Source organism: Nyctibius grandis, chromosome 3, assembly GCF_013368605.1.
Source record: "Nyctibius grandis isolate bNycGra1 chromosome 3, bNycGra1.pri, whole genome shotgun sequence".
Lineage (NCBI taxonomy): Eukaryota > Metazoa > Chordata > Aves > Nyctibiiformes > Nyctibiidae > Nyctibius > Nyctibius grandis.
In genome coordinates this window covers 2724372-2736870 of record NC_090660.1, presented here as the reverse complement: position 1 = coordinate 2736870, position 12499 = coordinate 2724372, and the positions used below count along the sequence as shown (strand labels likewise).

The window sequence follows — 12499 nt, the reverse complement described above, 5'->3', positions numbered from 1 at the left end:
ACTGTGAATACCAGAATTCTGGACCACACACAGGTATAAAGTGCTGAAGATGGATTTCTCAACGGTCTACTAATATGCTGTGAAGAACTGGCACACGAACAAACAGAATCACAGAATGTTAGGGATTGGAAGGGACCTCGAAAGATCATCTAGTCCAATCCCAAACCTACAAAATTCTTCGGCATGCATCAGAAAGGGGCATATTTTAGCCTAAAGCCTAATGGAAAACCAGGATGTATGCCCTGTAAGATTTCCATTTTAATTTTTGACAGAAGTGACTAATATTTTTTCCCTGTATCAGTTTGCAACATAAACGTGGATATTAGCAGTTGCATGTACAGCAGTGCAAAATATCCATTAAGGTGCCCATCACAGTCATTGTAACTGTTGTTGTCTGTACATAACACTTATCATTAGTTAGTTATTAGCTTGACTTAAGTTGTCATACCTTTACTGATTCCCAGAAGAGCACATTGGCAAAGACACATATCACAGGGTTCTTATACGTTGGAAAGAAGCAAATGTTTCATTAAAACCGTCATTCGGTCCTACTTAAATATTACCATTTTTTTTAAATTATGAAGTTTGTATCACTGATTGTGAACAGTCCAAGGGATGTTTTATGTTCCTTACATAACTGTCTGAATCTATACAGCCACCTAGTAAAATACAACTGGTCTCACTTGGTGGACCACCTCAGTAGACAGGCCTACCAAAATCACAGTGTGGTCTTTGGGTAAGCGGAGCAGAAGCCAGATGAGTGCCGCAGTTATTAGAAACATAAAGTCAGCAAGACTAAATTGCCTGGAGTTTATATGCAAAATTAAAAACTAATTAACAAGAGGAAGTGTAACTAGAACATAAAGAACGCGTCTGTATTCAAGATGGAATGAAAGCATTGGAAGGAGTAGAACAGGGGAAGGATTTGCAAAGTGGAAAGATTAGTTGGAATATGCAATAAACACTCAAGGGAAGGTGATCCTGGGAACAGGGCACCAGAGCTGGGCTCAGGAGGCTGGATTCCACCATTAGCCTTAAAGGACCCTAGTTTGAGGAAGCACAGAGTGTCCCAACTCTGCGAAGCTGGCCAATTTAATAGAAAATCACAGACCACAGGGGTTGATTCTGGAAGGTCCCTCTTTGGTTATGGGAACAAAATATACCCAAGTTACAGTTCTGAATTAATTTAATTAGAATCGCTTCCTAGCTCTGCTTCATGTGCCTCTTTCCCAAGAGATATATTCATTTATTTCCAAAGGGGTCCTGAGAGAAGCAACAACGTCAACAGCAGGACTGCAAAGCAAATAATTCACTGAGCTATCCAATCCAACCCTCTACAGTCTAATACTTTTCTTTTAACTACTGCCAAGTTTGCATCTTTAATATTCAGGAGGAGTTTTTTCCCCCATAGCTACTCTGTGAGGAACAAACATTATTTACTATATAACTTTTACATTCAGAAAAAAAAAACAAAGGCATATTTCATCACCACTAAGCTTTACTTCAGGTTGCTCAGTTGAATCGGTAGAATTACAGCAGAATAAAACTGGACTATCTTGATGATGAATCAGACTCCCAGTTTCTGGAAATTTCAGGTTACTTGTGGCCTGTGAAATGGCAGCCGCTTACAAAATCACTGTAGCAATCAATTTTTTGATCTTGGTTTTGATGGTGATCTTGATCACCATTTACAGCATGAAGAGGTTTATAAGAAAGTTCACAAGGAAATTTAGGAAAGTTTAAGATTAATGAGAAATGAGGATCACGTAGATTAGGTTATGTAAGCAAGCCTGTGACTAGTCAATAAAGAATTGATTCTCACAATCCATGACCAAAAAAATCAGGTTTTTTACTGAGAACTTTTGAAAATGGTGAAGAAAAAGCTCAAAAGGAAAGTCAATATCTGATCCACAGTCATACAGGGTTGTGTTTCTGTAAAGTAGTAAGGATGTTACCTTTCTAAACATTGCTTCACTTACCAGAACATCAGCATAAATATCTTGGTGAATTTGGGGATCTGTTTAAGCCAACACACTCCAGCAACATAAATATTAAATCATCAAAACCTTTCATCAACAAAAATATGTATTTTTTTTAAATTGAAAAAAATTAAGCCAGAAAAGTCATAGAAACTTGGCAGAGACGTAGAGAGCACGCAGCATTTCCTCACTAGTCCTTACCAATGCACCAAGGGATGTTTTGCTTACTTTGAGGTTGTCCTCTTGGGAAGAAGCCCCAAATTGTTTTCTCTTCTTGCCCGCCTTTGACCTTGCACTTCAGCAGCTCTTTTCCTCCTGTGGCCTTCACCCATGATATCCTTCTTGAATATGATGGCAGCCCTCTCAGCCTTTGTCTTGCTCCTCGTCGTTGTCTTCTGTCAACTCTTTTCTGAACCTCTTATATCTCATGGAAATATAGTTTCCCAGTTGTTCCTGCATGCAAATAAACCCACAACTTAAAGTAATTAAGCAATGTCAAGTAGCTGCTTAGCAAGCCTGTCACTTCTTTTCTGGGCTAAGAATTGCCTGGAATCAACCACTGTTCCAATTCTAGGAAAGATTTTGAACCAGTTATTTTCTTTCCGTTTGAATCTCTGCCTGTTTTCTTCTGAGACTCTGTTGTAAGATAGAATTAATTTGCAATTACAAAACGAGCCAGATTCTTGGTCCCAGATGTCATTTTCTTAGCGATGGAAAGAGGCTTTGGGGGAAAGGTAGCAAGCTCCACGTAGCAGAAAATAACCACTAACTCTCACTATATTGAGTTAGGCTGGCTGATATCTCTCAGATGTGTTGATCAGGTGGACAGAGTTTCAAATGAGCCAGAACTGGTCAAGAATTTGCACCACATATGGCGAATAGATTGAAATGAACATGTTTTTGAAAAAGTCAAATTTTTTTCTATGTGGTTTCCAAACTAAAGTTTTGAAACTTGATTTGAAGCTTGTTAAAGTTGAAAGTAAAATGAGGATTAAAATGAAACTCCTTGCAGAAAATAAAACTATTTGATTTTGGCCACACAAAACACATAACCAAACAAGCTTTGGATGAAATGAATGGGTTGGGTTTTTTTACTTCACCACTAGTTTTGGTCAAGCAAAACATTTTAATGCAGAAAATAATAATTAAGTAGAAAACGAAACGAACATCCTTAGTACATATGTCATTCTTCTTTTACAGAGAGCAATTTTCAGCTGGCAGCTAGAATGAAAAGAAAGGTTTACAACACAAATATAGCAGTTGTTTTATTTTGAGCATATGATCTTTATTTAAACTGTTACATAGGAATAGCTTTATAGAATAAGATTTCTGAGTAGAATTTTTTCACTTTCCTCCTATGTCTGTTGCAAGCTTTGATGTTCATCCTTTAGTTCCCGCACTCTTTATGGGACGAAGAATTATTAATGTACAAAATTATACTCTGAAAGGCACCTCACTCAACATGACACCTTTATATTTATTTGTAGGATATCACTTGCACAAACTGAAGTGAGAGCGGGGAGTATACAGTGAACACAAGTCATCAAGAATAAGAATTATAAAAGAGGAAAAATAAAGAGTCTGGCATATGAAAGTTTCTTCCTTACTCCTTGGTGTATTTATAATCAACCAATTTCCTCTTGCATTTTCCAGCCCTGTAAAATAAGACCCAGAGTTTGTTTGTAAGCCATACAATCCCAAGTAGCCATACTTAAAGGCATTTTATAAACTATTTTATAAAGTGGCATGATAATTTCTCCGTGGGGATAGTCACTGGACACATGAATTGTTCCTTTGCAGGACAATACTTCCAGTTCTTGATAATGATGGTTTTGACCAGCTTCCAGGAAAAGCTGCCACTTGGTCACATGCATGTTCAGTTCCTTTGCCAGTGATCTTCATCCAAGTCACAGGGTTCACAGATGAATGTCCTCGAATGTCCTGCACAAAAACTCAAGAGATACCATCATGGTACATACACTTACAGTTTTGCAAAACTTAAGTTTACCAACCAGCTTTACCCATGGGAAAGTAACTTTACCCCTTTTGCAGCTAAGGGGTCCGTTTGCCCAGGGACTCTCCTGTTTCTGGAAGCTGCCTGTGAATGCCATGATGATGAGGCCTGATGGAAGTAGAGAGCTTTGCACCAGCAACACCAATGGCCAAGCTCAGCAGTGACTTTCAGCAGCAGCAGCAGGCATCTCTTTGTTCACAGAGGCATTGCCTCTGTCTCAGTATCTCACAGGTTCCATTTCAGCAGATCTGAAATCTTTACGTTCGAGTTTCTCTTTGTCCTCCTCAGTTTTTTTGGAAGAAGGAAATGGAGAAAAAGAAAGCCCAGAGGAACAACTTACACCAGGATATCACTTCTCTTGCTGCACCATACTACCAGTGTTATCATGGCACATGTCAACGTGACTGGGATCAAGATCAGAGTTATGAGAATTTCATCTGGTGGATCTTCCCAGTGAACCTTTTCTGAAGTACAGTTTGAAAAGAATTGTTTATGAATTCCAGTGATAAAGCCCTCTGCGAGGGGGTTTGGCCAAAAGCAACTCGCGTTGTTGGCTTCACGTTCTGTGCACTGGGTAAAGTTGTCGTAATACCTACGAGAAGAGGAAAGTGAAGAGTTTAAACAGAACGCTTAGAGAAATCTACATAAGGTGCCATATAGAGTCTAGAAGAGTGAGTCTATCACATAGATATTCTGCTGAAGGACCTTTAATGGAAGCTGTGGGTACCAAATACTACACAGCGAGCCAGAAGGAGAACTAACTCACACATACTCACACAACTGAGGAATTTCATGTGAAATCCTGAGATTCTGGATGGACAGTGGCCAAAATCTTTGGGTTTTTGGGTGCTGTTACTACAGCCAGAACCTCCAAATGCCACTTAAATAGAATTAGAAGCCCCTCGCTGGAGACACCTATAGTATCTTAAAAACCACAGACACCAATGTCCAAAGAACAGGACATTTTGAGCAAAATGTGGATAATTCATGCCTCATCTGTCATTGGACATGATGTTGGGGTGACAATGATGATGTGATGCTGGGACCGAGCCACAACATTACTGTGCAACAATTTCAGGTCTGTTGCACCCTCAGGCAGTAAGAAGATACTGGGAAAATAAACAAACAGTAAGTTAGCTTTTGACAATCTTTATCTTTTTCCCAACTCCAGCAAATGCGCAGCAGGAAAACAAAAATCATTCCTAATTACACATATTGACAATGCTCATGAAAGATTGGGAACCCCTTGTAATGCCTAACAGTCGATTTCAACACAGCCATGTGCTGAAATTTACCTGTCCAGGGATAACTTAGGAGAATTGGCTACGCCTTAGGGAAAAAAAAAGGAAACAATAAACCTAAATGAGTAATCGGATGGGTTTTGTGGTGTTATCAAGTTCAGGAAGCCAGTGGAGTACAGGGGAGGAGACTGGAAATTAAGAAGATTTAGAGTATCTGGTCAGTACGTGAATAGGGAAAGAAATAAGGAAGCTGAATTATTGTCTGTTGCGTTTTAAAATATTTCTTTCAGTCCTGAGTGACTCAATAAACTCACTTCAAAGGGAAATTAAAAATAGAAAGGAGAGAGCAAGAAGCCACATGACGCCTCAAGGGACAGCACTCTGCACTATCATCTGAAGGCCCTACCCTCCCTTTCAGTACGTATAAATACGGTAACTCCTGATGAATGACTCGTTCTGAGACCTGGGGGTGCTGATCGACAGCCGGTAAACGTGAGCCAGCAGTGTGCCCAGGTGGCCAAGAAGGCCAATGGCATCCTGGCCTCTATTAGGAATAGTGTAGCCAGCCGGTCTAGGGAAGTGATCGTCCCTCTGTACTCGGCACCGGTGAGGCCGCACCTTGAATCCTGTGTCCAGTTCTGGGCCCCGCACTTCAAGAAAGATGTTGAGGTGTTGGAGCGAGTCCAGAGGAGGGCGACCAAACTGGTGAAGGGTCTGGAGGGTCTGACCTACGAGGAACGGCTGAGGGAGCTGGGGGTGTTTAGCCTGGAGAAGAGGAGGCTCAGAGGTGACCTTATTGCAGTCTACAACTACCTGAAGGGAGGTTGTAGTAAAGTGGGAGTCGGCCTCTTCTCCCAGGCAACTAGCGATAGGACAAGAGGACACAGCCTCAAGCTTCACCAGGGGAGGTTCAGGTTGGACATTAGGAAGCATTTCTTCTCAGCAAGGGTCATTAGCCATTGGAAGGGGCTGCCCAGGGAGGTGGTGGAGTCACCATCTCTGGATGTGTTTAAGAAAAGACTGGACATGGCACTTAGTGCCATGGTCTAGTTGACAGGGTGGTGTCAGGGCAAAGGTTGGACTTGATGATCCCAGAGGTCTCTTCCAACCTGATTGATTCTGTAATTCTGTGATTCTGTGATCTGACAAGTCCACACCCAGATGCTCTGGCATGCAGATGCATGTATGCACAATGTATGTATATTTTAAGCAAAGCAACTAGAAAGGAAGCTTTTGTGACAACGTCAGCAGCCACAAGGAAACAACAGGAAATAAGCTAAAAATAAAATACAAATATTAGCTGTTTTGTTATTTTAATAGTGTCATTCTTCCATGCGACCTGGTAGCATCCATTCTTTATGTCCTTGGACTAAATTAGGAAGCTGAAGATGTCTAGCTGAATATGGGAGAGACAGTCCCAGAGGACCTGAAGAATAATACATCTAAAGGCAAGGACTACAATGCACAGACAGCGGAGCGAGCATCCAGCTGCCCAGACAGGTCAGTGCTCTGTCTAGCACAGACACCAGGCAGGGCTCCAGAAAGCGTCAGGCTCTGGGCCAGCCCTGCTCTGGGCCATGCTCTGGTGAGCAAGCTTGTCCCATCAACGGCTGCTTCAGCTCCCCACTGCCACAGCCACCTCAGTTCGCCCATCTGTTCATGCAGAGTAACAAAAACAACAGTAAACCCTGGTGACCTGAGCAGACTTCACATAAAAGCACCCTAAACTGACAGGTTTCATGATATAAAACCTTTTTTTTTTTCTTCTGGGTGTAAAATCCTACAGAAAGTTCACTGTTCTTCCAAGAATTCTGTAGATTGTTTTCAAAAATATTACATGGTGCAACCAAGAACATTTCCCACTTATTTTGCATTTCAAGTACAATATGGCTAGAAAAGTCTGGCTAAATGTTGCCAAAAGGCTAGATAAAAATAGTTAGGGAGTTATATTGTATTTGAAAGACTGAATGCCTAAGAGCCAAAATAGAATAAAAATGTTATCGTACTAGTTTGAATTCCTTACAATTTCCCCTTAATACCCTCTGTCCAAACAAGCTACCTGCACTATAACTGTTTTTTCACACAATTATGAGAAAGTAGATAAGAAAAAATCTCAGCTATTTGAGAATTACATGTCTGCCAGCAAAGCTCAATTCACTTAAATATTTAGGTAATTTAGTGTTTATGCATTGCAACAGAAAGTGCACATTAAAAAGAAATCCTCTGCATGGAGATATTTCATTCCAATTCGATTCTCCTATGCTTAATTCTCTTATGCCTTATATAATTCTCTTTATTCAAAGGGTAGAATAGGAAACCTTTTCATTCTGTGCAATAAAATGACTGTCATCACAAAGACACCCTGGCCTCTGACTGGAGGTACTTCAACACAAATGCATAAAAATTTACACCTTGTGAAAGGAAAGAATGAGAAATGACATTTTCTACTTATTCATGGAACAAGTGGTTGGACAGTAGTGCAGTAGCACAAGCTCCTTCACCTCTCAGGTTATAAGGAGGTGTGGGCAGGTTGTTATTCTCTGTGCTGAGTCACATTTTCATCTCTTTCAGGCTAGCCACAAGGACCCTACTTAGTTAACACTCAGAAAAGGTATATTCACTGGGAGCCAGCTCACAAGCTTTGTGATCAGTGGGCTGTAAAATTAATGTCTCTGTGAGTTTCAACTCAGTTCAGTAGCCAGTAACAAAACCCAAAAACTAAGCATAGTCCGAGCACCAAAATTCATATAAAGATATGCTTTCCCCTGACACGCTCAGGAGAATCATTCTAAGCTTTACTGAGGAACCAACTACTTGGTCATACTGTGTATTATTGAAAATACTTTCAGAGAACATGAAAAATACTTAATTCCTCTTTGGAGCAATCTCTGAGCTGTAACACGTTCATCTTGAAAGACAATTTCCAATATTCTAGAACAATACTTCATTTTCAGAGCACAAACACTTTTTCTCTTTTACTTTATGTTTCCACTAAAATAGATAATAACAACTGTGTGGTTAGTTTTTATAAAAACTGTGGAAAATTTTATTTTGTTGAGTTTTTTTCCCCATGAGAAAATGTCGGTTTATATATTTACCTACAACCAAGAACATGAGTACCAAGAGTACATCCATTAAGAGTTCATTTTTGTTATTTTGAGTCCACTAAGTATTCAGAAAATATGGGGAAAATTCTGTTTAGCATAAACGAATCTTGATGTAAATCAGGTAATAGATACTAGAGGGTCACTCACTCCTCTTACTCTACAATCCTGGCCAGGACCCTAGAGGCACTGTTCCAGGATACTACAAGTTATAGGGTGTATTTTAATAAAGATGTTTTAAAACTCTTTTTCTTTTTTCCCAGATGGTTCAACCAAGAAATTTCTTTATACATAGTCATATATTAAATTACAATTCAAAGTGAATGATCATCCCTGCAACCTCCACCCAGTCCGGAATGAGAAATGCTGAAATCATAATAATTATAAATATCATATGATGAGAAAGGCTCTTCTTACAGCATTTCCAGATGAAGTGGAGGCAGGAAGTACCAAAAAACCTCACAAAAAAAAAAAGAAAGAAAAAAAAAGCCTATTCTTGTGTGATATGCAGCCAGATTTTATAGAATTTAAGGGTGTAACAGTCTGGATGAACTTCAAATGAGGATCCAAACCTTGAGATTATTATCTCCTGAGGTTTCACCACCACGTTAAAAGGAAAGCTTTAGTTTTATAACCAGCTATGAACCTAAAAATACAGTGGAATATTGCTGAGCTTTTTTCATTCAACATCTCTCCAAAGAGATTTGTGGCTGTACCTCACCATTCCTTTAATCACGTACCTTCTGCCAAGACTGTTATTCTCACAGACACACTTCCACCTCCCTAATCAGATCAGATCTGCTGTTGTGCATCTCCAATATAGAATTCAACCAGAAGAAAATAATGCATTACAAAACATAAGGAAAGAAATGAAGAGGGGTGGGGGTGAAGGCAAAAAAAACCCTTCCTGGTTTAATGACAACATTATGAAGTACAGTTTACTCTCATGCCATTAAATAATGGGCATTGTGACAGATTTACTCACTTGGGTTGAAAATAATAAATACATTCTGGTGTCCTTTGAAATAATTACAGACCTCCACCCTTGGCTTCACATCAACAGCTGTCTGGAAAATGAAAAATGGTTGAATAAACCTAACTGAAAACCCTAAAATGCACAACTATGACTAAATTGTTGTTAATTTCTTAAAGATACAGGAAGAAAATGTAAATAAAAAGGGTAATTGTAGATGTAAGCTGTAGTTTATATACCTAATACCCATCTCCAATGAGCAGCAGAAACTACTACATTAAGCAAATGTAGAACAAGGAGGGAAATGTAGCGTGACACCAGGTACTGTGTTATAAAGATCAAAAATTTCGTAGCACTGGAATTTTACCAAGCCAAAGCTTCTACTAGCAAGTGGGCTTTGCCTTCCACTCAGATCTGTCAGCACCTCACAATTCCCACCTCTCCAGCCGAGAGAGAAACAGAGACAGGGGGAACGCACCGTGGAGGGCACAGGGAAATGCAGAGTCCAAGAGCAGCACATGGAGCTGGCATCCTGCAATCCAAACACTGACGTGCTCTGCAATGTCTGGCTTGAAAAGGTTCATTCACGTATTGTATCTTCCAGATAAAAGTTTGTTTGGCTCCTTAGAGATGATTACAACATCGCCGTGTCTCTCTGCTCGGTGCAGTGATCTGGCTCAAGAGCTGTGGCTTTTATATAGTTTGTCCAAACCATTATTTACTGTGTATTGCATGAACAATGAATGATGTCAGGACACGTTACTTAATCATGAACTCATCAGGGACAAAGACTACAATAAAGAAGGCTGAACTTCTCCAAAGAAATCCTTCTTGATTTGAAGAAATACGTGCTATTTTAGTGGTGAACATGAATTCTCCTGGAAGTTGCCAAGTTGAGGTGAATCCCTTCACCAGTCTGACACAACAGGTATTAGGCTGCTGTGTTAATTAACACACACATCAGCCACTTTGCATTTCTGCCTTAAAATGGTACATTTTTTCATCGTTAAGAGTAGGGTCACCTGTGACTCGCTGCTTTTAAATCACCACTGCTCAGTTTCTAAAGTTGACTTGAATTACAGCTTTGATGGCAGAGCAGCTGATAGAGACCACAGTCACCACCGCAGCTCCTGAGACACAGCAAAGTTGCTCGTTAACAAGTTCCTTGGTAAACAGATGTCCCCGGGTCTGCAGTGCAAACAGGACTGAGAATTTGGTACTATTTAGGAAGTCTGATGCCTGCTCCCTGCCCTGTTTCAACATCAGCAGCTATTGTAGCAACGCTGACATTTGATGGAAAACAGAGAGGATGGCAAGGGGGGAAGAAGGGACATTTGTTATTCACTGAAAGATGAAAGAAATCAGAGTGATTTTTAAAACAGACTTTCATGCTGTGAGCTGAAAAAGACACCTCCAATTCCCAAACCTTGAGAAAGCTTAACCACAAAAAGGTATTTGTAAAGAGAATGAGACTGTACGTGGAGGAGAAAGAGGATTAATTAAAATTGTACCTTTTTACTATATTGTAACTTTCATTTTAGAAAAATATGATATTACAGCTAAAGAAGATAACAGTAATTCTGATGTATTTTCTCACTTTTCCTCTTTCTTCTGTCTTGTGTGAAGGGTCGTTTGGGACATATTTGTTTGTTTAATATTTTCTGCTTGATTTTATTTTATGAGTAGAGCTTAAGTGTGTAGTGTGAGTCTGGAGGAGTCCGTAGGAGATCTACAGCATTTCTTTAGAGACAGATTTTTAAAACTAGTGAAATCCCTAAAGACAGTCACTAAAAGCCCTTGAAATCACATGTGTTATTTGTAATTTCAGCTACAATCATTCCAAAAGTATTTGGCAATTCAGGTCATATAACCAAAAAGCAAGGTGGTTGGGAGGGTCTGACCTACGAGGAATGGCTGAGGGAGCTGGGGGTGTTCAGCCTGGAGAAGAGGAGGCTCAGAGGTGACCTTAGTGCAGTCTACAACTACCTGAAGGGAGGTCGTAGTGAAGTGGGAGTCGGCCTCTTCTCCCGGGCAACTAGCGATAGGACAAGAGGACACAGCCTCAAGCTTCGCCAGGGGAGGTTCAGGTTGGACATTAGGAAGAATTTCTTCTCAGCAAGGGTCATTAGACATTGGAAGGGGCTGCCCAGGGTGGTGGTGGAGTCACCATCTCTTGATGTGTTTAAGAAAAGACTGGCCATGGCACTTAGTGCCATAGTCTAGTTGACATGGTGGTGTCAGGGCAACGGTTGGACTCGATGATCCCAGAGGTCTCTTCCAACCTGATTGATTCTGTGATTCTGTTTAACTTGGCACAGATGACAAGGTTTCTGCACTCTGCTGTATTACTCCTCCTCCAGCACCACGATGTGCACTCTTCATGAATCGGTTTCTGACCCATCATGCTGTACAGCATGACGCTGGAGCACCAGAAGGAACTGTGGCAGTTTGCCCTGCAGATGCTCATGAAGAAGAGGTGTTGCCAACCCCATCTGCATGTGCTCATCAGTTACGACATCTCTGTTCCTTATTTGTCCCTCTGTAAAATGAGGCTGAAGTAGCATTGTCCAACCTCACAAAAATACTGTATAATAAAAGACAATACAGTCTCTGATAACTACCTTAACAGGGGCCACATGTCATATACAAATAGTTGGCACCCAGATTAGATGTCCAAAAACTTCCCAAGTATATAATAACCCCTGTACTATTTGATTGATTACCTTATAAGTGTTAAAATTAAGCCCACAGTAGCTGTATCTGTTTCTCCTTCTCAAACCTCTTTCACAGAATCACAGAATCACAGAATCAACCAGGTTGGAAGAGACCTCAGGGATCATCGAGTCCAACCATTGCCCTGACACCACCCTGTCAACTAGACCATGGCACTAAGTGCCATGTCCAGGCTTTTCTTAAACACATCCAGAGATGGTGACTCCACCACCTCCCTGGGCAGCCCCTTCCAATGGCTAATGACCCTTTCTGAGAAGAAATTCTTCCTTATGTCCAACCTGAACCTCCCCGGGCGAAGCTTGAGGCTGCGTCCTCTTGTCCTATCGCTAGTTGCCTGGGAGAAGAGGCCGACTCCCACTTCACTACAACCTCCCTTCAGGTAGTTGTAGACTGCACTAAGGTCACCTCTGAGCCTCCTCTTCTCCAGGCTAAACACCCCCAGCTCCCTCAGCCCT

General features: G+C 40.8%; 1 protein-coding gene across 2 annotated transcripts in view; it reads right to left on the bottom strand.

Moving 5' to 3' along the window:
* Positions 1–3436: 3436 nt before the first annotated feature.
* The window catches only part of RAMP3 (receptor activity modifying protein 3), a 74609-nt gene continuing 65546 nt past the window's right edge, over positions 3437–12499 (bottom strand). For both annotated transcript variants that reach the window (XM_068396934.1, XM_068396933.1), the window contains one exon: positions 3437–4585. In XM_068396934.1, the coding sequence (XP_068253035.1) occupies positions 4330–4585 (256 nt within the window). In that variant the 3' untranslated portion in view covers positions 3437–4329. The remainder of the gene's footprint in view (positions 4586–12499) is intronic.